Consider the following 27,500-nt stretch of genomic DNA (forward strand, 5'->3'; position numbering starts at 1 on the left):
TATGGTACAATACAATCGGCAAGATAGGCTGGAGCTAGACCGTGTAGTATTTTATACGTAAGTAGTAAAACCTTAAAGTCACATCTTAAGTGCACAGGAAGCCAGTGCAGGTGAGCCAGTATAGGTATATATGTATGTATATATGTATATAAAGGGGGTTATACAGTATAGGTATATATGTATGTATATATGTATATAAAGGTATATACAGTATAGGTATATATGTATGTATATATGTATATAAAGGTATATACAGTATAGGTATATATGTATGTATATATGTATATAAAGGTATATACAGTATAGGTATATATGTATGTATATATGTATATAAAGGTATATACAGTACAGGCGTAATATGATCAAACTTTCTTGTTCTTGTCAAAAGTCTAGCAGCCGCATGTTGTACCAACTGTAATCTTTTAATGCTAGACATGGGGAGACCCGAAAATAATACGTTACAGTAATCGAGACGAGGCGTAATAAACGCATGGATAATGATCTCGGCGTCTTTAGTGGACAAAATGGAGCGCATTTTAGCGATATTACGGATATCAGACTGCGTAGTCGCTAGTAGTGGCTTTCAGTAGGCCTTTAATGTCAGCTTTTCCAAAATTTGTCCGTAAAACCTGAACGGTGGCCTCGTGGGAGAGCAAGAATGCTGTAATTGTGGTGTATACGTGCATAGTGACACACCAGTGCCAGCATGCACACCGTCTTCAGTCTGCAGGGAGGCAATCAGGTTAAGGAGTGTTTTCTCCTAATATCCATTTAGAATAAGTCCCGCTCATAAAAAAAAAAAAAAAAAAGGGAAAGAAAACTCCATTATAATTCCAATTAAGGAACACAAAAGAGAGTTCGGCGTGCAGCATAATTTGTGTCCATCAAGTTTGGAAATGCTTGGGAGCCTTCTGTCATTTAGTCTTTCTGTCTGCCGCCGTCTCCGATATCACGTTTCAGGGCGAGCCGTTTGAAATTACACGTCAACGCCGACGCGCGCGGCCCTAATGAAAGTGACGGGGGGGAAATAATGGGAAAACATTCCACTGTGCGGGAGACATTAGGCCTCTGCTGTACTATTGCTTTACATGTTCCCCCCCCCCACACAGGAAGAAGGATTTATGGAGCGTGGCCAGTGCGCATGTGTAAAATCTCAATATGTCCGGGAGAAATAAATAAATGGGGTGTAACCTCGGCACTTACGCTCTTACTGAATGAACGGCGGCGGTTTTAAAAAGAGTTATGGCGTACACCAGGCGGCCTCATTAGGCACACTTTGATGGCCTTTGCACGCTTTTGATGGAGGGCTATTAAATGTTGACACACTGTAGGACCATTTCTCAATTTAAGTGAGCTGCGTCCATGTTTTACTGCAGTGAAGCAAAGTTTTTTAATGAATGATTGATTTTGACCTAAATTGACATAGTAGCTATATATATATATATATATATATATATATATATATATATATATATATATATATATATATAGTACTATATTGATTCCTTAAGGAAAATTAAACACACACATATATATATACACACACACACACACACACACACACACACACACAAACCCCGTTTCCATATGAGTTGGGAAATTGTGTTAGATGTAAATATAAACAGAATACAATGATTTGCAAATCCTTTTCAACCCATATTCAGTTGAATATGCCACAAAGACAATATATTTCATGTTCAAACTCATAAACTTTGTTTTTTTGCAAATAATAATTAACTTAGAATTTCATGGCTGCAACACGTGCCAAAGTAGTTGGGAAAGGGCATGTTCACCACTGTGTTACATCACCTTTTCTTTTGACAACACTCAATAAACGTTTGGGAACTGAGGAAACTATTTGTTGAAGCTTTGAAAGTGGAATTCTTTCCCATTCTTGTTTTATGTAGAGCTTCAGTCCTTCAACAGTCCGGGGTCTCCGCTGTCGTATTTTACGCTTCATAATTCGCCACACATTTTCCACGGGAGACAGGTGTGGACTGCCGGCGGGCCGAGAAAGTACCCGCACTCTTTTTTTAACGAAGCCACGCTGTTGTAACACGTGCTGAATGTGGCTTGGCATTGTCTTGCTGAAATAAGCAGGGGCGTCCATGAAAAAGACGGCGCTTAGATGGCAGCATATGTTGTTCCAAAACCTGTATGTACCTTTCAGCATTAATGGTGCCTTCACAGATGTGTAAGTCACCCATGCCTTGGGCACTAATGCACCCCCATACCATCACAGATGCTGGCTTTTCAACTTTGCGTCGATAACAGTCTGGATGGTTCGCTTCCTTTTTGGTCCGGATAACACGATGTCGAATATTTCCAAAACAATTTGAAATGTTGACTCGTTGGATCGAAGAACACTTTTCCACTTTGCATCAGTCCATCTTAGATGATCTCGGGCCCAGAGAAGCCGGCGGCGTTTCTGGATGTTGTTGATAAATGGCTTTCGCTTTGCATAGTAGAGCTTTAACTTGCACTTACAGATGCAGCGGCCAACTGTATTTAGTGACAGTGGTTTTGTGAAGTGTTCCTGAGCCCATGTGGTGATATCCTTTAGAGATTGATGTCGGTTTTTGATACAGTGCCTTCTGAGGGATCGAAGGTCATGGTCATTCAATGTTGGTTTCCGGCCATGCCGCTTACGTGGAGTGATTTCTCCAGATTCTCTGAACCTTTTGATGACATTATGGAGCGTAGATGTTGAAATCCCTAAATTTCTTGCATTTGCACTTTGAGAAACGTCGTTCTTAAACTGTTTGACTATTTGCTCACGCAGTTGTGGACAAAGGGGTGTACCTCGCCCCATCCTTTCTTGTGAAAGACTGAGCATTTTTTTTGGGAAGCTGTTTTTATACCCAATCACCTGTGGGATGTTCCAAATAAGTGTTTGATGAGCATTTCTCAACTTTATCAGTATTTTATTGCCACCTTTCCCAACTTCTTTGTCACGTGTTGCTGGCATCAAATTCTAAAGTTAATGATTATTTGCAAAATAATCAAATATGTTGTCTTTGTAGCATATTCAACTGAATATGGGTTGAAAAGGATTTGCAAATCATTGTATTCTGTTTATATTTACATCAAACACAATTTCCCAACTCATACGGAAACGGGGTTTGTATTAGACGGTGCTTTTTCCCCACACAGGGGCGTATTTTACAGTAAAATAAAGTCATGTAAACGTCAAATAAAGCGAAGGTGCGGCGTGTGGGCGAGCACTTTGCTGCCCCGTTTCCCCATTTTATCACCAACATGAATTATAATGAGACTTATAGCTTGTTTACTGTGACAGTAACAGCCGGGAGGCAGAGCAACGCTGAACGCTTTTGCATGTAGCATGAAATTTAAAAAAAGACAAACAGCACAGACGTGTTGCTCTTTAAGTCAGTCAGGCGCACACCGGCAAAACCCACGTTTGTTTGTTTTTTTCTTCTAAATATATTACGGACATGGTTTCCTTCACGCCTGGGATGCATATGCTTGACTAAACAAACCCCCGCACTCGGTTCAATCTCACCCAAAGAGAGAGAGAGGGCGAGCGAGCGAGGGAGGCCCCCCCCCTGGCTAAACTAGTCAAAATAACAGCGCAGTGAGCAAACAGCAACCAGAGAGGGAATCAATCTGTGGGAAAGGCGGCGGGATTACTTCCCAAACCGTAAGACGGTTAAGATCAAGGTGCATTTGTGTGACCGTGTGTGTGTGTGTGTGTGTGTGTGTGTGTGTGTGTGTGTTCTGGCAATGCTGACTTAATGGGGACATCGCTCTGTTTACACAGTCACCTTTCAGGGACGGTATGGGTACCAAAAAAAACAGGAAACCTTTTTTAAATGATAGTCAGATCCATTCTTAAAATGCCTAAGTAATTTTTAAGCTTTGGCCCATAAAACATGTTTACTGGTTAGTTTGTGTTCTGGCAAATCGGACTTAATGGGGACATCGCTCTGTTTAGACCTTTAGGGGACCTCTGACGGTATGGGGACCCAAAAACAGGTCGTCTAAAGAAAAACCTTTTTTAAATGATAGTCAGATCCATTCTGAAGATGCGTAACTGATTTTTAAGCTTTGGCCCATAAAACATGTTTACTGGTTAATTTGTTTTCTGGCAAATCGGACTTAATGGGGACATCGCTCTGTTTAGACCTTTAGAGGACCTTTGACGGTATGGGGACCAAAAAAATAGGTCCCCTAAAGGGAAACGTTTTTAAATGATGGTCAGATCCATTCTGAAGATGCATAACTGATTTTTAAGCTTTGGCCCATAAAACATGTTTACTGGTTAGTTTGTGTTCTGGCAATGCGGACTAAATGGGGACATCGCTCTGTTTAGACCATAGGGGACCTCTGACGGTATGGAGTCCAAAAAAACAGGTCCTATAAAGGGAAACATTTTTAAATGATAGTCAGATCCATTCTGAAGATGCCTAAGTGATTTTTAAGCTTTGGCCCATAAAACATGTTTACTGGTTAGTTTGTGTTCTGGCAATGCGGACTAAATGGGGACATCGCTCTGTTTAGACCATAGGGGACCTCTGACGGTATGGAGTCCAAAAAAACAGGTCCTATAAAGGGAAACATTTTTAAATGATAGTCAGATCCATTCTGAAGATGCCTAAGTGATTTTTAAGCTTTGGCCCATAAAACATGTTTACTGGTTAGTTTGTTTTCTGGCAAATCGGACTTAATGGGGATATCGCTCTGTTTAGACCTCTAGAGGACCTTTGACGGTATGGGGACCAAAAAAACAGGTCCTATAAAGGGAAACCTTTTTAAATGATAGTCAGATCCATTCTGAAGAGGCCTAAATGATTTTTAAGCTTTGGCCCATAAAACATGTTTACTGGTTAGTTTGTGTTCTGGCAAATCGGACTTAATGGGGGCATCGCTCTGTTTAGACCTTTAGAGGACCTTTGACGGTATGGGGACCAAAAAAATAGGTCCCCTAAAGGGAAATGTTTTTAAATGATAGTCAGATCCATTCTGAAGATGCCTAAGAGATTTTTAAGCTTTGGCCCATAAACATGTTTACTGGTTAGTTTGAGTTCTGGCAAATCGGACTTAATGGGGACATCGCTCTGTTTAGACCATTAGGGGACCTCTGACGGTATAGGGGCACAAAAACAGGACCCCTAAAGAAAAACCTTTTTTAAATGATAGTCAGATCCATTCTGAAGATGCGTAACTGATTTTTAAGCTTTGGCCCATAAAATATGTTTACTGGTAAGTTTCTGTTCTGGCAAATCGGACTTAATGGGGACATCGATCTGTTTAGACCTTTAGGGGACCTCTGACGGTATGGGGACAAAAAAATCAGGTCCCCTAAAGGGAAACTTTTTGAAATGATAGTCAGATCCATTCTGAAGAAGTTATTTTTAAGCTTTGGCCCATAAAACATGTTTACTGGTTAGTTTGTGTTCTGGCAATGCTGACTTAATGGGGACATGGCTCTGTTTACACAGTCACCTTTAGGGGACCTTTTAATGGTATGGGGACACAAAAAAAGGTCACCTAAAGGGAAACATTTTTAAATGATAGTCAGATTCATTCTGAAGATGCCTAAGTGATTTTTAAGCTTCGGCCCATAAAACATGTTTACTGGTTAGTTTGTTTTCTGGCAATGCTGACTTAATGGGGACATGGCTCTGTTTACACAGTCACCTTTAGGAGACCTTTTCACGGTATGGGGACACAAAAACAGGTCCCCTAAAGGGAAACCCTTTTTAAATGATAGTGAGATCCATTCTGAAGATGCCTAAGTGATTTTTAAGCTTCGGCCCATAAAACATGTTTACTGGTTAGTTTGAGTGTGAGACATTTGCACAGCGGCCCCCTCTTTGGGCTGAAACTGGTACATTTAAAAGGACAGCTGTAGTGCTGTATTCTGAGGAACATGTCATATTTAATTTGAACTTCTTTTTTTTGAATGGTCCTCAGTTGTCATGTACAAATTTGTGTGAATTATGCAAAATGATTTAAATGTGGTCCCTATGAACTGTATTAACTCTTTTTCCCCAGATTCCCCAGTAAGTAAGATCAGCACGTTACTTCATCAATCCAGAGATTTAAAGACGTGTATGAGCTAACTGGGCAGTGGCCATTTTACCAATTTTTTTGTATGCCTCCACAACCTGTAGAAAGGGTGGTCCCCACAAGTCCCGAACAATAACTCGGTCCCCATTCCAATTGATAACCAGTGTATGTGAGTGTGTAAAATATGTGTGTATGTGTGTGTGTGTGAGTGTGTTTGCCGTGTTGAGGTCGCGGTGCATTCAGTGAACAAGGATTGCGTGCAGCCTTAAGTCAACATTTGCTTGATGCTCTGTCGACTGCGTTTCTGAGATTGTGTTTTCTGCCGAGTTCGAAGGGCACAAGACGATGGCGGCCTGTGTGAACGTTTCAATGTGACAGACATACAGAAAAAAGAACATATACACAGCGGCCCAGACGAACACTAAAATTTAAAAAATACATTAAAAATGGTTCCCTTTTACACCAAACACAGAAATGATCCAACACCAAAAACACACTAATGTGACAAGCGAATTATGCAAAATGATTTAAATGTGGTCCCTATGAACCATATTAACTCTTTTTCCCCAGAGTCCCCAGTAAGTATGATCAGCACATTACTTCATAAATCCAGAGATTTAAAGATGTGTATGAGCTACCTGGGCAGTGGCCATTTTACCAATTATTTTGTATGCCTCCATAACCTGTAGAAAGGGTGGTCCCCACAAGTCCCGAACGACAACTTGGTCCCCATACCAAATGATAACCAGTGTATGTGAGTGTGTATATATGTGTGTGTGTGTGTGTGAGTGTGTTTGCCGTGTTGAGGTCGCGGTGCAGCCAGTGAACAAGGATTGCGTGCAGCCTTAAGTCAACATTTGCTTGATGCTCTGTCGACTGCGTTTCTGAGATTGTGTTTTCTGCCGAGTTCGAAGGGCACAAGACGATGGCGGCCTGTGTGAACGTTTCAATGTGACAGACATACAGAAAAAAGAATATATACACAGCGGTCCAGACGAACACTAAAATTTAAAAAATACATTAAAAATGGTTCCCTTTTACACCAAACACAGAAATGATCCAACACCAAAAACACACTAATGTGACAAGCGAATTATGCAAAATGATTTAAATGTGGTCCCTATGAACCATATTAACTCTTTTTCCCCAGAGTCCCCAGTAAGTATGATCAGCACATTACTTCATAAATCCAGAGATTTAAAGATGTGTATGAGCTACCTGGGCAGTGGCCATTTTACCAATTATTTTGTATGCCTCCATAACCTGTAGAAAGGGTGGTCCCCACAAGTCCCGAACGACAACTTGGTCCCCATACCAAATGATAACCAGTGTATGTGAGTGTGTATATATGTGTGTGTGTGTGTGTGAGTGTGTTTGCCGTGTTGAGGTCGCGGTGCAGCCAGTGAACAAGGATTGCGTGCAGCCTTAAGTCAACATTTGCTTGATGCTCTGTCGACTGCGTTTCTGAGATTGTGTTTTCTGCCGAGTTCGAAGGGCACAAGACGATGGCGGCCTGTGTGAACGTTTCAATGTGACAGACATACAGAAAAAAGAATATATACACAGCGGTCCAGACGAACACTAAAATTTAAAAAATACATTAAAAATGGTTCCCTTTTACACCAAACACAGAAATGATCCAACACCAAAAACACACTAATGTGACAAGCGAATTATGCAAAATGATTTAAATGTGGTCCCTATGAACCATATTAACTCTTTTTCCCCAGAGTCCCCAGTAAGTATGATCAGCACATTACTTCATAAATCCAGAGATTTAAAGATGTGTATGAGCTACCTGGGCAGTGGCCATTTTACCAATTATTTTGTATGCCTCCATAACCTGTAGAAAGGGTGGTCCCCACAAGTCCCGAACGACAACTTGGTCCCCATACCAAATGATAACCAGTGTATGTGAGTGTGTATATATGTGTGTGTGTGTGTGTGAGTGTGTTTGCCGTGTTGAGGTCGCGGTGCAGCCAGTGAACAAGGATTGCGTGCAGCCTTAAGTCAACATTTGCTTGATGCTCTGTCGACTGCGTTTCTGAGATTGTGTTTTCTGCCGAGTTCGAAGGGCACAAGACGATGGCGGCCTGTGTGAATGTTTCGGTGCGACAGATATAAAAAAATAATGTATATACAGCGGCCAAGAAGAACACAAAAATAAAAAAAACAATTAAAAATTGTTCCCTTTTACACCAAACACAGAAATGATCCAACACCAAAAACACACTAATGTGACAAGCGAATTATGCAAAATTATTTAAATGTGGTCCCTATGAACCATATTAACTCTTTTTCCCCAGAGTCCCCAGTAAGTATGATCAGCACATTACTTCATTAATCCAGAGATTTAAAGACGTGTATGAGCTAACTGGGCAGTGGCCATTTTACCAATTTTTTTGTATGCCTCCATAACCTGTAGAAAGGGTGGTCCCCACAAGTCCCGAACAACAACTTAGTCCCCATTCCAATTGATAACCAGTGTATGTGAGTGTGTATATATGTGTGTGTGTGTGTGTGAGTGCGTGTGTTTGCCGTGTTGAGGTCGCGGTGCAGCCAGTGAACAAGGATTGCGTGCAGCCTTAAGTCAACATTTGCTTGATGCTCTGTCGACTGCGTTTCTGAGATTGTGTTTTCTACCGAGTTCGAAGGGCACAAGACGATGGCGGCCTGTGTGAACGTTTCAATGTGACAGACATACAAAAAAAGAATATATACACAGCGGCCCAGAAGAACACTAAAATAAAAAAATACATTAAAAATGGTTCCCTTTTACACCAAACAGAAATGATCCAACACCAAAAACACACTAATGTGAGAAGCGAATTATGCAAAATGATTTAAATGTGGTCCCTATGAACCATATTAACTCTTTTTCCCCAGAGTCCCCACTAAGTATGATCAGCACATTACTTCATCAATCCAGAGATTTAAAGACGTGTATGAGCTAACTGGGCAGTGGCCATTTTACCAATTTTTTTGTATGCCTCCACAACCTGTAGAAAGTGTGGTCCCCACAAGTCCCGAACAACAACTTGGTCCCCATTCCAAATGATAACCAGTGTGTGTGTGTGTGTGTGTGTGTGTTTGCCGTGTTGAGGTCGCGGTGCAGCCAGTGAACAAGGATTGCGTGCAGCCTTAAGTCAACATTTGCTTGATGCTCTGTCGACTGCGTTTCTGAGATTGTGTTTTCTGCCGAGTTCGAAGGGCACAAGACGATGGCGGCCTGTGTGAATGTTTCGGTGCGACAGATATAAAAAAATAATGTATATACAGCGGCCAAGAAGAACACAAAAATAAAAAAAACAATTAAAAATTGTTCCCTTTTACACCAAACACAGAAATGATCCAACACCAAAAACACACTAATGTGACAAGCGAATTATGCAAAATTATTTAAATGTGGTCCCTATGAACCATATTAACTCTTTTTCCCCAGAGTCCCCAGTAAGTATGATCAGCACATTACTTCATTAATCCAGAGATTTAAAGACGTGTATGAGTTAACTGGGCAGTGGCCATTTTACCAATTTTTTTGTATGCCTCCATAACCTGTAGAAAGGGTGGTCCCCACAAGTCCCGAACAACAACTTAGTCCCCATTCCAATTGATAACCAGTGTATGTGAGTGTGTATATATGTGTGTGTGTGTGTGTGAGTGCGTGTGTTTGCCGTGTTGAGGTCGCGGTGCAGCCAGTGAACAAGGATTGCGTGCAGCCTTAAGTCAACATTTGCTTGATGCTCTGTCGACTGCGTTTCTGAGATTGTGTTTTCTACCGAGTTCGAAGGGCACAAGACGATGGCGGCCTGTGTGAACGTTTCAATGTGACAGACATACAAAAAAAGAATATATACACAGCGGCCCAGAAGAACACTAAAATAAAAAAATACATTAAAAATGGTTCCCTTTTACACCAAACAGAAATGATCCAACACCAAAAACACACTAATGTGAGAAGCGAATTATGCAAAATGATTTAAATGTGGTCCCTATGAACCATATTAACTCTTTTTCCCCAGAGTCCCCACTAAGTATGATCAGCACATTACTTCATCAATCCAGAGATTTAAAGACGTGTATGAGCTAACTGGGCAGTGGCCATTTTACCAATTTTTTTGTATGCCTCCACAACCTGTAGAAAGTGTGGTCCCCACAAGTCCCGAACAACAACTTGGTCCCCATTCCAAATGATAACCAGTGTGTGTGTGTGTGTGTGTGTGTGTGTGTGTGTGTGTGTGTGTTTGCCGTGTTGAGGTCGCGGTGAAGCCAGTGAACAAGGATTGCGTGCAGCCTTAAGTCAACATTTGCTTGATGCTCTGTCGACTGCGTTTCTGAGATTGTGTTTTCTGCCGAGTTCGAAGGGCAAAAGACGATGGCGGCCTGTGTGAACGTTTCGGTGCGACAGACATAAAAAAATAATGTATATACAGCGGCCAAGAAGAACACAAAAATAAAAAAAATTATTAAAAATTGAACCCTTTTACACCAAAAACACACTAATGCTAAAGGAAAAACCCTAAAACTTTCACGAGAAAAATGTTGCAAGTTCATGGGATAAAATGGAAGCCTAAAACTATGACCGTTAAAATGATCGCCTGCACAGTTAGGGCTGGGCGATATATCGATATTCTCGATATATCGCGGGTTTGTCTCTGCGCGATATAGAAAATGATTACATCGTGAATTTCGAGTATACGTTCTCACGCGGTTGCTTTTAGCTGCGGGCATTACACTGCATGCGTTTCCCACTCTTTCTTGTCTCTCCTTCTCACAAAGACATAAAACAAGCGCACCTTCTTACATACGTCACATACGTACACGCCCTCGCGGAGCAGAGAGGTAGCGACATGGGTAACGTTAGCTCTGGTGCGAGTGGTAATACGAGAGAAAGAAGGCGTGAATCTGGTAACAAATGAAGGAAGAAATAATTCCCAAGAAAAACAACACAGAGTCTATAGTCTGGCGGTGGTTCGGCTTCAAGCGGGAAGATGTTGAACAGCCAACTGTGATTTGTTTAGTGTGGGGCAAAAAGTAGCATTGCTGCTAATATGTAGCATCATCTGAAAAGTCACCCGCTAGAGCAGGGGTAGGGAACCTATGGCTCGCGAGCCAGATGTGGCTCTTTTGATGACTGCATCCGGCTCTCGGATAAATCTGAGCTGACATTGCTTAATACAAAAAGTAATGAATAATTCCACTTGTAATTACAGTGGTAAAAATGACGTTCAAAATGAAAAACATTTTCATGCATTTTTAATCCATCCATTTGTTTTCAACCGCACCTGTTCAAGAAGTTGCGTAAATGGTAAGAAGTTATTTATTTATTATTGGTTAGTGTGGAGCTTGCCCTCCTGGGGGTCCTTCAGACCACCAAGTACCGACATGAGAGCCTGTTTCAGGGTTACAATATTGTTTTATTTTTCAATAAGTCTCTCAGTTGCTTTCTCGCTCGCGCTCTGGCTCCAGCTCCAACCCCGTCTCTCCCCCTGGCTGCTGCTTATAACAGAGCGACAGGTGATTAGATAACAAAGCCCAGGTGGGCCATTTATGCACCTGTCGCTGATTTCGAGCCCGATCGTGGCAACACCCCGCTTCGCTGCAGGCCCGCAGTCCACGCCCCCCTCCACAGTTAGCTTCAGAATAACAATGTTACTACAAAGAATAAAAGACCTATTATACTCTACAAATGTTGGTCTTACTTAAAAATGCACGCGTTTAGTTGTGTTCAGTGTTAAAAAAAAAAAGGTTATATGGCTTTTACAGAAATACATTTTAAAATATTTGGCTTTCTTGGCTCTCTCAGCTAAAAGGGTTCCTGACCCCTGCGCTAGAGAATGAAGAGTGCTTGAAACTCCGCATGTCAACATCTCCGTTCGGTGCCACACCTACAAAATGCCGAGGCAACCATTTCCGCATCAACACCGTATGAAATAAATAGTCAACAACAGAAGGAGATAACGTCCGCAGGAACCTACCACATAGCAAAGCACATAAACTATTTGATTTCCTATTATGCCGCTCATTTTTATTTGACAGTTATTGAAATATCTTGTGTGACATCATGCTGCACAAAAGTGCACTTTATTTGTTTTAAACTATTGTAGTGGCGTTCTGTACAAAAAAGTGCACTTTAATTTAGTGTTGTTTTGCTATGTCATCTTAGTGACATCATGCACAAAAGTGCACTTTATTTGTTTTAAACTATTGTAGTGGGGTTCTGTACAAAAAAAGTGCACTTTAATTTAGTGTTTTGATTGATGAAAAAAAGTCTGCGGGCTATAGAGCGTATTCATTTCGGGCTCCAGTACTCTGGAATGCCCTCCCGGTAACAGTTCGAGATGCTACCTCAGTAGAAGCATTTAAGTCTCACCTTAAAACTCATTTGTATACTCTAGCCTTTAAATAGACTCCCTTTTTAGACCAGTTGATCTGCCATTTCTTTTCTTTTTCCTCCTATGTCCCACTCTCCCTTGTGGAGGGGGTCCGGTCCGATCCGGTGGCCATGTACTGCTTGCCCGTGTATCGGCTGGGGACATCTCTGCGCTGCTGATCCGCCTCCGCTTGGGATGGTTTCCTGCTGGCTCCGCTGTGAACGGGACTCTCGCTGCTGTGTCGGATCCGCTTTGGACTGGACTCTCGCGACTGTGTTCGATCCATTATGGATTGAACTTTCACAGTATCATGTTAGACCCGCTCGCCATCCATTGCTTTCCTCCTCTCCAAGGTTCTCATAGTCATTATTGTCACCGACGTCCCACTGGGTGTGAGTTTTCCTTGCCCTTATGTGGGCCTACCGAGGATGTCGTAGTGGTTTGTGTTGTGGCTTGTGCAGCCCTTTGAGACACTAGTGATTTAGGGCTATATAAGGAAACATTGATCGATTGATTGATATGTCATCTTAGTGACATCATGCACAAAAGTGCACTCATAGTTTGTTTTAAAATGTCTCTGACAATCTTGCACTTTCTGTTTTGGAAATGACATGAATGTTTGTGCCACTGCTTGATAACTGTTTAATAAATTTGATTGATTGATTGATACTTTTATTAGTAGATTGCACAGTACAGTACATATTCCGTACAATTGACCACTAAATGGTAACACCCCAGTAAGTTTTTCAACTTGTTTAAGTCGGGGTCCACGTTAATCAATTCATGGTAAATACAGTTTTGGTCAATTGACTTAGTTGTGGTTTCCCTCTCTGCATGAAAGTTTAAAAGTAGCATATATTAATGCAGTATGAAGAAGAATGTTTTAATGTAGACACATAGAATCATCATACTGCTGTGATTATATGTGTCAATTGTTCATTCAAGACTAAGGCAAAAAATATTGAGATATATATCACGTATCGAGACATGGCCTAAAAATATCGAGATATTAAAAAAAGGCCGTATCGCCCAGCCCTATGCATGGTCTATAAAGGTTTTTTTGTTATTATGGTGACAGTTTGACGGATCATTTCTACTCCCATCAAAGGGGAAACTTGTGGAAAATCATCTTATCAGATTATTTTGTAGTCAATGCCATTGGGTTTTAACTATGTAGTTAATATTAGACAACACGTTAGTCCCAGGCAGGCAAAATGACACTGACATGGGAAACTTTGCACAAATAATCCCTCAAAAATTCTTAATTTGTCTACCATTCAAAGATTAGCATCAATATGAACGGCCCATCAAATCATAAATAACGCTGGACCAGCGCCACTTAAGCACTTTGTCCAGTTGACATCTCCTGTGTGGACGAGAAACACACGAGCCTCCACCAGGGTGCAGTGGTTCTCAACTTTTTTGCAGTGATGTACCCCCTGTGAAAATGTTTTTAATTCAAGTACCCTTTAATCAGAGCGAAGCATTTTTGGTTGAAAAATAAGTAAAATACAGCACTATGTCATCAGTTTCTGATTCATTAAATTGTATAAGAGTGCACAATATTGCTCATTTGTAGTGGTCTTTCTTGAACTATTTGGAAAAAAAGATATAAAAATATCGCGTCCGCATTGCCGGCAGTAAGTCGGACACATTTCCAGTGAGGGTTGGACTCCGCCAAGGTTGCCCTTTGTCACGGATTCTGTTCGTAACTTTTATGGACAGAATTTCTAGGCGCAGTCAAGGCGTTGAGGGGTTCCGGTTTGGTGACCGCGGGATTAGGTCTCTGCTTTTTGCAGATGATGTGGTCCTGATGGCTTCATCTGACCGGGATCTTCAGCTCCCACTGGATCGGTTCGCAGCCGAGTGTGAAGCGACCGGAATGAGAATCAGCACCTCCAAGTCCGAGTCCATGGTTCTCGCCCGGAAAAGGGTGGAGTGCCATCTCCGGGTTGGGGAGGAGACCCTGCCCCAAGTGGAGGAGTTCAAGTACCTAGGAGTCTTGTTCACGAGTGAGGGAAGAGTGGATGGTGAGATCGACAGGCGGATCGGTGCGGCGTCTTCAGTAATGCAGACGTATCGATCCGTTGTGGTGAAGAAGGAGCTGAGCCGGAAGGCAAAGCTCTCAATTTACCGGTCGATCTACGTTCCCATCCTCACCTATGGTCATGAGCTTTGGGTCAAGACCGAAAGGACAAGATCACGGGTACAATGAGTTTCCTCCGCTGGTAGGCGGGTCTCTCCCTTAGAAATAGGGTGAGAAGCTCTGCCATCCGGGAGGAACTCAAAGTAAAGCCGCTGCTCCTCCACATGGTGAGGAGCCAGATGAGGTGGTTCAGGCATCTGGTCAGGATGCCACCCGAACGCCTCCCTAGGGAGGTGTTTAGGGCACGTCCAACCGGTAGGAGGCCACGGGGAAGACCCAGGACACGTTGGGAAGACTATGTCTCCCGGCTGGCTTGGGAACGCCTCGGGATCCCCCGGGAAGAGCTAGACGAAGTGGCTGGGGAGAGGGAAGTCTGGGTTTCCCTGCTTAGGCTGTTGCCCCCGCGACCCGACCTCGGATAAGCGGAAGAAGATGGATGGATATAAAAATAACTAAAAACTTGTTGAAAAATAAACAAGTCATTCAATTATAAATAAAGATTTTTTTACACATAGAAGTAAAACGTGCCCTCTTTGGGGATTGTAATAGAGATCCATCTGCATTCATGAACTTAATTCTAAACTTTAACATCAATATTTATGGAACATGTCCACAAAAAAATATAGCTGTCAACACTGAATATTGCATTGTTATATTTTTTTTCACATTTTCCGAACTTGTATTCATATTTTTTTGAAGTATTACTCAATTAATATATTTATAAGGGATTTTTGAATTGTTGTTATTTTTAGAATATTTTCAAAAAAATCTCACGTACCCCCATTTGAGAACCACTGGTGTAATGTACCCAGATGTAAAACCTCTTTTGCCTTTTCATATAAAGCCATAAAGGAATGGAACGACAACAAACTTTGAAAAGTCAAACCGATTACTCTTCATTCACAGTTGAAGTTAAAAAGTGGCTTTGGAGCAACCAAAGCTGCTCACACGGTCACTAAGGTGGCCACACATCAACTTGTATTTTATTGTTATAATTTCATTGCATGATTTTTGTATCCCTTTTAATTGAGGTAGCCAGGGACTGCAGATGGAAATGAGCTATTTAGCTATAATCTGAACATATCTGAAATAGGATTGCATTGTGAGCACTTCTGTCCTACCTCATACTGAGTGATGACGCCGTACGTCTGGGCCGGTTCCCGCCACGTCAGGATGATCTTCTCCTCGTAGGCGCTGCCCTGAATGGACTCCAGGGGGACGGTGCCGGGCACTGCGGGACAAGACACGGCCGTCATTAGCGACACCCGCAACTCAATAAAAGTCGGAAACCGCGCCAATTCCTCGACGGGTTGATTTATGTCGTCGCGACAATCGCCTAAAGAGCTTCTCAAGGACGCCCGTTACACCAACATGACACCGGACAAACATATTTGGATGTGGATTTATGCGGGGAAATGTCAAGTGCTTGACGATAACGACGCTCAGACTGTACGGCGGGATTGATATAAATAAAAGGAGGTGACGTGTCTGCATTATTAATGTGCGTAGCATCTGATCCTCGAACCGCTTTCATTCTAGAACACAGGAAGCATGCGGAGACGGGGATTTATCTTCAAGGGGCTGCAGCCTGTACGAGGTCTTCCCGTGGGATCAGTCAGGCGGGAGGATGGCGAGGAGGAGTCGGCGCTTTCAAGTCGTGGCGCCACGATCCAAACCCATGGAACGCCTCTCTTTGATCAGACGCTTAGTGTTCGTAAACTGCAGTACAAATTGGGGCAAGAAGGCCTTATTAAAGTTAAAAGTGTCATGGCCAGGGCACATTCCAATGCGTCCTCATCTGTGCCTCATAACGAGCGCACCGCGGGCCACGCCCACATGCGCGCTCTCAGCTGACAGCGCGCTCGGACCCGCAACCTGCTCGCGCTGAGAGCAGCGCGCCCACGCAGCTACAAGCCTGCAGACGAATGCCTTTCTACACACCTGGAATTGATGTGGTCGAGCTGCTTAAAAGACCAGTGGACCCAGGGATCCTTGCGGGAACTTAGTTCTCATATGGTGAACCGTAAGCGTAAAGCTATGCTTTATTTTTGTTCCCTCTCCGTGGCTTGATGTGTCCTTTGTCTCAGGCGGGAGGACGGCGAGGAGGAGTCGGCGCTTTCAAGTCGTGGCGCCACGATCTAAACGCATGGAACGCCATTCATTGATCAGACGCTTAGTGTTCGTAAACTGCAGTACAAATTGGGGCAAGAAGGCCTTATTAAAGTTAAAAGTGTCATGGCCAGGGCACATTCCAATGCGTCCTCATCTGTGCCTCATAACGAGCGCACCGCGGGCCACGCCCACATGTGCTCTCTCAGCTGACAGCACATGGTCGCGCTGAGAGCAGCACGCCCACGCAGCTACAAGCCTGCAGACGATTGCCTTTCTACACACCTGGAAATAATGAGGTCGAGCGGCTTGAAAGACCAGTGGACCCAGGGATCCTTGCGGGAACTTAGTTCTCATATGGTTAACCGTCAGCGAAGCTGTATGCTCTATTTTTGTTTCCTCTCCGTAGCTTGATGTGTCCTTTGTCTTCTCCCGTGTTTCAGCACTGTTTTCCTTCCGTTGCCCTGGATTTCGACTGCCTCCCTCGTTGTTCCTCGACTCCTCGCTCGCCCCTGGACTCTGAAGCCTCTCTCCCGCCCCTGATCCTGCCTGCTCCATGGACTTCCTCGTTCCTTCGCTCTCGTCAACACTTTGGTAACACACACTTCAGCTAATCTACACACAGTCACACGTGTACACTCTTGGATTTTGTCACACTCCATTATATAGTATTTTTGTTATTATTATATATACATTGACTATATAAATAAAAAATGTATGAACATTACCGCCCTCTGGTGTCTGTTGCCGTCACCTCCCCTAAATAAACATAACAAAAAGTACCGATGATACTCACAGACACACTAGGTGTGGCGAAATTATTCTCTGCATTTGACCCATCACCCTTGATCACACCCTGGGAGGTGAGGGGAGCAGTGATCAGCAGCAGTGGCCCCGCCCGGGAATAATTTTGGGGTGATTTGACCCCCAATTCCAACCCTTGATGCTGAGTTCCAAGCAGGGAGGTGATGTGTCCCATTTTTATAGTCTTAAGTATGACTCTAGTGCTGTACATGCCAGATTTGCCAACCCTGAAGATTTTCTCCCGGTGGCCTCCAGGCATCCTATTTGTACTTATGGAAAAAGATTAGGGAAAAACAATGTTTTAATATGGTTTCTGTAGGAGGACAAACATGACACAAACCTCCCTAAGTGTTAGAAATTGTCAAGGCGTGGACTATGGTGTGGTTTGTTTTCCCGGGGTGCAAAGCGAGTGGACCGGACACGACGTGAAGGTAATGACATATTTTAATTTTACTATGAAAAGGAACAAAAAAGCCCTGTGATGAGATGGCGACTTGTCCAGGGTGTACACCGCCTTCCGCCTGATTGTAGCTGAGATCGGCACCAGCGACCCCAAAGGGAATAAGCGGTAGGAAATGGATGGAATGAAGGAACAAACAAAAGGCGCTCTCAGCGGAGGTTTAAAACTTGGCTATGAAAATAAAAACTTGCACTAAGGCAAAACTATGGACATAAAACAAAACTTGCACTATGGCATGAATAACGAAAAACATACTTTGAACGAGAAAAGGGACATGGATCATCGGCATGGATAACAAGGGTGTGTCGAGTGAAGTGAATTATATTTATATAGCGCTTTTCCTCAACTGCGGATGTTGTGGATAGGTGGAAGGAATACTTCGAAGACCTCCTCAATCCCACCCCACCAACACGTCTTCCTGTGAGGAAGCAGTGCCTGGGGAATCTGTGGTGGACTCTCCTATTTCTGGGGCTGAGGTCGCTGAGGTAGTTAAAAAGCTCCCCGGTGGCAAGGCCCCAGGGGTGGACGAGATCCGCCCGGAGTTCATTAAGGCTCTGGATGCTTTGGGGCTGTCTTGGTTGACAAGACTTTGCAGCATCGCGTGGACATCGGGGGCGGTACCTCTGGATTGGCAGACCGGGGTGGTGGTTCCTCTCTTTAAGAAGGGGGACCGGATGGTGTGTTCCAACTATCGTGGGATCACACTCCTCAGCCTTCCCGGTAAGGTTTATTCAGGTGTACTGGAGAGGAGGCTACGTCGGATAGTCGAACCTCGGATTCAGGGTCAGGATGCCACCCGAACGCCTCCCTAGGGAGGTGTTTAGGGCACGTCCGACCGGTAGGAGGCCACGGGGAAGACCCAGGACACGTTGTCTCCCGGCTGGCCTGGGAACGCCTCGGGATCCCCTGGGAAGAGCTAGACGAAGTGGCTGGGAAGAGGGAAGTCTGGGTTTCCCTGCTTAGGCTGTTGCCCCCACGACCCGACCTCGGATAAGCGGAAGATGATGGATGGATGGATGGATTTTCTCTAGTGACTCAAAGCGCTTTACATAGTGAAACCCAATACCTAAGTTACATTTAAACCAGCGTGGGTGGCACTGGGAGCAGGTGGGTAAAGTGTCTTGCCCGAGGACACAACGGCAGTAACTAGGACGGCACAAGCGGGAATCGAACCTGAAACCCTCAAGTTGCTGGCACGGCCACTCTACCAACCGAGCTATGCTCACGCCCGTCGAGGGTGAGTAGAAAATGATGTCGCCAGGCTTACTGCCTGGCGACTACAGGCTCAAATTGCGCTGTGGTGCTTGAAAACAGGTGCGTGAGACACAATTGTGTCAAAGTCATGATTTTTTTTGTTCATGCTTGAAATAAGAAATGATTACTTTGAAAAATGGGTTTTATACTTGAGTGTTGCTGACATAGCTTCTTCTTTTAAGCATGTTTTACCCAATATAAGTCATAAACACTTAAAACAAGTAAAACACTAAAATAAAATCTGCTTAATGATAAGAGTTATCTTATCAGGCAAAAAAATAGGCAAACATTACCCTTATTTGAGATATTTAATCTTATTTAGATTTCAGTTTTTGCAGTGATATGTGTCAGTAATATCAATGAAGAGGAAAAGGTTTGGGATTAAATAAGTTTTGCTTCTTCCTACTCCTTTTCGGGCATGTTGTGAAAAGAAATGAAAATATGATAATTATATGATGTATCATATTGTGACTGAATAGTGCATACATGTTCAAAATAAACTTAAACCAAACTATGATAGCAGCACTTTAACTTATCAATACTAGGCCACAGGAAATGTACCAAGCTCACCTATTATACGCGACTATTTAGCACACTTGCACTCAGGGCTGTAACTAACCTTTCAAAAATACCAAGGTCTAAAACTGGCTGTCCAAAAATAACTCTGAAAGGCTGAAATCATTGGCACCATATTAATTATATTCCCTTGAGCCACACAATACAGCTTTAATTGAGCTATAATTTTCGCTCATATAACATCTTTGATAATCAGCGTGATTTTTTTTAATAGTCCACTTTTTTTTTCCATATCCTGAAGTTTAGGATATTCAACTATTTGAACAACATTAAAAAATACCAAACTTTTTCACCACGACCAGGGTTCAAACCCAAGATCTTCTGCTTTGGACTGCAAGAACTAATGACGCCCGCCTCATGTTTGAATCAGCGACACAGCAGGACGTGGCCGATATATATTATTACATCATTTGTTCAGAAAATATAAATAATGACAAATAAAGTAGATATACTTTTAACTGGACTCTCACATTATTATGTTAGATCCACTATGGACTGGACTTTCACAATATTCTGCTAGATCCACTATGGACTGGAAATGAACTATTATGTTAGATCCACAATGGACTGGACTCTCACTATTATGTTGGATCCACTATGGACTGGACTTTCACAATATTTTGCTAGATCCACTATGGACTGGAAATGAACTATTATGTTAGATCCACTATGGACTGGACTCTATTATGTTAGATCCACTATGGACTGGACTCTCACTATTATGTTAGATCAGCTATGGACTGGACTCTCACTATTATGTTAGATCCACTATGGACCGGACTCTCACACTATTATGTTAGATCCACTATGGACTGGACTCTCACACTATTATGTTAGATCCACTATGGACTGGACTCTCACTATTATGTTAGATCCACTATGGACTGGACTCTCATACTATTATGTTAGATCCAATATGGACTGGACTCTCACATTATTATGTTAGATCCACTATGGACTAGACCCACACTATTATGTTAAATCCACTATGGACTAGACTCTCACACTATTATGTTAGATCCACTATGGACTGGACTCTCACTATTATGCTAGACCCACTATGGACTGGACTCTCACACTATTATGTTAGATCCACTATGGACTGCACTCTCACACTATTATATTAGATCCACTATGGACTGGACTCTCACTATTATGTTAGATCCACGATGGACTAGACTCTCACACTATTATGTTAGATCCACTATGGACTGGACTCTCACACTATTATGTTAGATCCACTATGGACTGGACTCTCACTATTATGTTAGATCCACTACGGACTGGACTCTCACTATTATGTCAGATCCACTATGGACTGGACTCTCACTATTATGTTGGATCCACTATTGAATGGACTCTCACTATTATGTTCGATCCACAATTGACTGGACTCTCACTATTATGTTAGATCCACTATGGACTGGACTCTCACAATATTATGTTAGATCCACTATGGACTGGACTCTCACTATTATGTTAGATCCACTATGGACTGGACTCTCACTATCATGTTAGACCCACTATGGACTGGACTCTCACTATTATGTTAGATCCACTATGGACTGGACTCTCACTATTATGTTAGATCCAATATGGACTGGACTCTCACACTACTATGTTAGATCCACTATGGACTGGACTCTCACACTATTATGTTAGATCAACTATGGACTGGACTCTCACTATCATGTTAGACCCACTATGGACTGGACTCTCACTATTATGTTAGATCCACTATGGACTGGACTCTCACTATTATGTTAGATCTACTATGGACTGGACTCTCATACTATTATGTTAGATCCAATATGGACTGGACTCTCACATTATTATGTTAGATCCACTATGGACTAGACCCACACTATTATGTTAAATCCACTATGGACTAGACTCTCACACTATTATGTTAGATCCACTATGGACTGGACTCTCACTATTATGCTAGACCCACTATGGACTGGACTCTCACTATTATGTTAGATCCACTATGGACTGGACTCTCACTATTATGTTAGATCCAATATGGACTGGACTCTCACACTACTATGTTAGATCCACTATGGACTGGACTCTCACACTATTATGTTAGATCAACTATGGACTGGACTCTCACTATCATGTTAGACCCACTATGGACTGGACTCTCACTATTATGTTAGATCCACTATGGACTGGACTCTCACTATTATGTTAGATCTACTATGAACTGGACTCTCATACTATTATGTTAGATCCAATATGGACTGGACTCTCACATTATTATGTTAGATCCACTATGGACTAGACCCACACTATTATGTTAAATCCACTATGGACTAGACTCTCACACTATTATGTTAGATCCACTATGGACTGGACTCTCACTATTATGCTAGACCCACTATGGACTGGACTCTCACACTATTATGTTAGATCCACTATGGACTGGACCCTCACACTATTATATTAGATCCACTATGGACTGGACTCTCACTATTATGTTAGATCCACGATGGACTAGACTCTCACACTATTATGTTAGATCCACTATGGACTGGACTCTCACACTATTATGTTAGATCCACTATGGACTGGACTCTCACTATTATTTTAGATCCACTACGGACTGGACTCTCACTATTATGTCAGATCCACTATGGACTGGACTCTCACTATTATGTTGGATCCACTATTGAATGGACTCTCACTATTATGTTCGATCCACAATTGACTGGACTCTCACTATTATGTTAGATCCACTATGGACTGGACTCTCACTATTATATTGGATCCACTATGGACTGGACTCTCACTATTATGTTAGATCCACTATGGACTGGACTCTCACTATTATGTTAGATCCACTATGGACTGGACTCTTACTATTATGTTAGATCCACTATGGACTGGACTCTCACTATTATGTTAGATCCACTATGGACTGGACTCTCACTATTATGTTAGATTCACTCAACGTCCATTGTTCTGGTCGGGTTGAGTTTTTTCTTGCCCTGATGTGGGATCTGAGTATGTCGTTATGGCTTGTGCAGCCCTTTGAGACACCATTGATTTAAGGCTATATAAGTAAACACTGATTGATTGATACCTTCAAGTCGAGACAACTATCATCACCCGATTCTCACCGTCCTCGTCGGTCTGCACCTCCAGCTCGCCGCTCTCCTTGACGCCTTCGGGGTTGCGAAGCACCAGCCGGACGCTGAGGTTGGCGAAGGGCGTGAGGTTGTGGATGGTGTGCTGCGGGTGGCGGCTCTGGGTGTCGTAGCAGACCTCCTCGCGGGTCTGGTCCTTGCCGCCCACCCTGGAGCGGTACTGCACGGTCAGGTTGTAGCTGTGGCAGCGGGTCACGTTGTAGCCCAGGGGCTCCCAGCGCACCGTCACCTGCTTGGACTGGACGTCCAGAACCTCCAGGCGCCGCGGGCCGTGCATGGGTTCTGCGGGGGGGCGGAAGGGGGGGGGGAGGGGGGGAGAGGCGTGAGCTCACATGGCGCCCATCAATTAGGTGTCGCGGAACGCCAGGTGCTGCACATTAGTCTCAATAAAAGGAGGCAAATGGCTGGAATGTATGCCGAGGCACACGGGTTGTTCTTTTCTCATGCTGCACTTTTTTTTTTTTTTTACATTTGACACCCGGGTACAAACCCTGTTTCCATATGAGTTGGGAAATTGTGTTAGATGTAAATATAAACAGAATACAATGATTTGCAAATCCTTTTCAACCCAATTTAATGCACTACAAATACAAGATATTTGATGTTCAAACTCATAAACTTTGTTTTTTTGCTGCAAATAATAATTGTGAAGTGAATTTACATAGTGAAACCCAATATCTAAGTTACATTTAAACCAGTGTGGGTGGCACCGGGAGAGGTGGGTAAAGTGTCTTGCCCAAGGACACAACGGCAGTGACTAGGATGGTGGAGGCGGGAATCGAACCTGAAACCCTTAAGTTGCTGGCACGGCCACTCTACCAACCGAGCTATACCGCCGTGACATTATAATTAACTTAGAATTTCATGGCTGCAATTCGTGCCAAAGTAGTTGGGAAAGGGCATGTTCACCACTGTGTTACATCACCTTTTCTTTTAACACTCAATAAACGTTTGGGAACTGAGGAAAAAAATTGTTGAAGCTTTGAAAGTGGAATTCTTTCTCATTCTTGTTTTATGTAGAGCTTCAGTCGTTCAACAGTCCGCTGTCGTATTTTACGCTTCAAAATGCGCCACACATTTTCCATGGGAGACAGGTCTGGACTGCAGGCGGGCCAGGAAAGTACCCGCACTATTTTTTTTACAAAGCCACGCTGTTGTAACACGTGCTGAATGTGGCTTGGCATTGTCTTGCTGAAATAAGCAGGGGCGTCCATGAAAAAGACGGCGCTTAGATGTTGTTCCAAAACCTGTATGTACCTTTCAGCATTAATGGTGCCTTCACAGATGTGTAAGTTACCCATGCCTTGGGCACTAATGCACCCCCATACCATCACAGATGCTGGCTTTTCAACTTTGCGTCGATAACAGTCTGGATGGTTCGCTTCCCCTTTGGTCCGGATGACACAATGTCGAATATTTCCAAAAACAATTTGAAATGTGGACTCGTCAGAGACCACAGAACACTTTTACACTTTGCATCAGTCCACCTTAGATGATCTCGGGCCCAGAGAAGCCGGCAGCATTTCTGGATGTTGTTGATAAATGGCTTTCGCTTTGCATAGTAGAGCTTTAACTTGCACTTAAAGACGTAGCGACAAACTGTATTTAGTGACAGTGGTTTCCTGAAGTGTTCCTGAGCCCATGTGGTGATATCCTTTAGAGATTGATGTCAGTTTTTGATACAGTGCCGTCTGAGGGATCGAAGGTCACGGTCATTCAATGTTGGTTTCCGGCCATGCTGCTTACGTGGAGTGATTTCTCCGGATTCTCTGAACCTTTTGATGATATTATGGAGCGTAGATGTTGAAATCCCTAAATTTCTTGCAATTGCACTTTGAGAAACGTTGTTCTTAACCCTTGTATTATGTTGGAAGAAATGACATTGATTATGTTGCGGGTCCTTTTGACCTGCACTCAAAACAGTCAAGAAAACAGGTTAAACCAATAACAATTTTATTTTAGGTTATATAAACATTTAGAAAAGTGACATACAATACATTTTTTATTCCAATTGTATTATGTTAAGGGTCAATTTGACCCATTTCAGTTTTTGTATTGATCAAAGTACTGGTTATCCCTTCTTTTTCTTGCTGAAATCTGGTGACTTTTCCTCATCTAGGGTCATGAACTGGTGTGTAAATCTGGACACTTTGTTGTGTAGTAGAATGTTTGTGCAGAGTTTGTATAAAAAGATGATGTTGCGAGTCATTTTGACCCAGGCGCTTTAATGTGGGTAAATAGCTGTTCAGATCCAAAAATAAAACATGTCTCCTTGATGTACTTTTTACTTTGATGTACAATTGTTTGTATTTTGATTGTCTCTGAGACCCAGAGCCAGGTGTGTGAAGAGAGGGAACTTTCTCACACTTGTCCTTGTCTCCTCAGATGTCATCCTTCTGGAGCTCATTTTTGGTGAGTTTGTCAAAGAGATGACATGAGAACAGTGACAAGGACAAGTTTGAGAAAGTTCCCTCTCTTCACACACCTGGCTCTGGGTCTCAGAGGCAATCAAAATACAAACAATTGTACATCAAAGTAAAAAGTACATCAAAGAGACTTGTTTATTTTGGCTATTTACCCACATTAAAGCGTCTGGGTCAAAATGACCCGCAACATCATCTTTGTATACAAACTATGCAAGACATTCCACTACTCAACAAAGTGTCCAGATTTTACACACCAGTTCATGACCCTAGATGAGGGAAAAGTCACCAAATGTCTGCAAGAAAAAGAAAGGATAACCAGTACTTTGATCAACACAAAAACTGAAATGGGTCAAATTGACCCTCAACATAATAGAAGGGTTAAACTGTTTGAACATTGGCTCACGCAGTTGTGGACAAAGGGGTGTACCTCGCCCCATCCTTTCTTGTGAAAGACTGAGCATTTTTGGGGGGGAAGCTGTTTTTATACCCAATCATGGCACCCACCTGTTCCCAATTAGCCTGCACACCTGTGGCATGCTCCAAATAAGTGTTTGATGAGCATCCCTAAAAAATGTTTATCAGTTTGAACATCAAATATGTTGTCTTTGTTAACTGAATACGGGTTGAAAAGGATTTGCAAATCCTTGTATTCCGTTTATATTTACATCTAACACCATTTCCCAACTCATATGGAAACAGGGTTTGTACTTTTGTTTGAAGCGGCTTCCTGTTTCAAAGTCCTGTTGCTGCTGCTCGCTCCCAGCAGACACCAGCAACACATAGCAGGAGGTGTATCATCCCTCCGCAGGACGCCGCCTTTCCTGCCTTTGTTAGCCGGCCGTTTACAGGGTCCAGGCGGGACACGGCCCCCCCACCTGCGTCGCCCTATCACCGCCAAACACGTACCTTTCCCCACCCCCGGTCTTTTTCCTAATCCTCTTTTCTTCCGCTCCCCACCTTTCCGACAAGGCTGCCGGAGGTAATAGGATCAATTTCCATTCCAGGTTACATTTGCAGCCTATTTCTCTGGAACTTAATACTTTACCACCTATTAGGGAAGAGCCGGAGCTCGATTTCGCCCGTTTTCCCCGGAGAGGCCGCCCGGCATTATGAGATCGCTTGTGGGATTTTAAGATGAGGCATGTTGGGATTTTAAATAAATGGGGATAATGCTGACTAACTTAGGTCATAACATGACTGATTGATTGAAAGTTATATGAGCAGATTGCAAAGGAAGGGAATACATTATATGAAACAGTCCAGTTTATACCAGGGGTCTGGAACCTTTTTGCCTGAGAGAGCCAAGAAGCCAAATATTTCAAAATGTATTTCCGTAAGAGCCATATATATTTTTTTAACACTAAACATATAACATGTCTCTTGTTCTTTGTAATAACAGTGTTATTCGGAAGTTAACTGTGGAGGGGGGCGTGGCCTGCGGGCCTGCAGCGAAGCAGGGTGTTGCCACGATCAGCCTCGAAATCAGCGATAGGTGCGTAGATGGCCCAGCTGGGCCTTGTTATCGAATCACCTGTCGCTCCGTTATAAGCAACAGCCAGGAGGAGAGACGGGGTTGGAGCTGGAGCCAAAGCACGAGCAAGGACGAAAGAGAACTTATTGAGAAATAAAACAATATTGTAACCCTGAAACAGGCTCTCAGGTCGGTGCTTGGGGGTCTGAAGAACCCCCAGGAGGGCAAGCCCCACACTAACCAATTATAAATAAATAACTTCTTACCATTAACGCAACTACTTGAACAGGTGCGGTAGAAAATGGATGGATGGGTTAAAAATGCATGAGAATGTTTTATATTTTGAACATTATTTTCAACACTGTGATTACAAGTGGAATTATTCATTACTTATCGTGTTAAGCAAAGTCAGCTCAGATTTATCCGAGAGCCAGATGCAGTCATTTGGCTCTAGAGCCATAGGTTCCCTACCCCTGGTTTATACAGTTCAGTACATATTCCATACAATTGACCAGTTAATGGTCAATTGTTCAACTTGTTTAATTCGGAGTCCACGTTAATTAATTCATGGTAAAAACGACAAGGACGGTAGTTTGAACGGATGGCACCGTGGAGGGGGGCGTGGCCTAAGGGTTAGCTGGTAGTAAGAATTGATTAAAGTGGACCACGACTTAGTGGTCAATTGTACGGAATAT

The 27,500-nt window shown here is 42.9% G+C and overlaps 1 protein-coding gene across 1 annotated transcript in view; it reads right to left on the reverse strand.

The window, feature by feature from the left end:
• Positions 1-27,500, reverse strand: part of LOC133568022 (receptor-type tyrosine-protein phosphatase mu-like) — a 610,514-nt gene that overhangs the window by 283,432 nt on the left and 299,582 nt on the right. Inside the window, exons 8-9 of the mRNA XM_061919713.1 lie at positions 22,882-23,190; positions 15,675-15,784 (exon numbers count right to left, since the gene is read on the reverse strand). Coding sequence (XP_061775697.1) covers positions 15,675-15,784; positions 22,882-23,190 — 419 coding nt within the window. The remainder of the gene's footprint in view (positions 1-15,674; positions 15,785-22,881; positions 23,191-27,500) is intronic.

The sequence above is a fragment of the Nerophis ophidion genome, linkage group LG14 (assembly GCF_033978795.1).
Source record: "Nerophis ophidion isolate RoL-2023_Sa linkage group LG14, RoL_Noph_v1.0, whole genome shotgun sequence".
Taxonomy (NCBI): domain Eukaryota; kingdom Metazoa; phylum Chordata; class Actinopteri; order Syngnathiformes; family Syngnathidae; genus Nerophis; species Nerophis ophidion.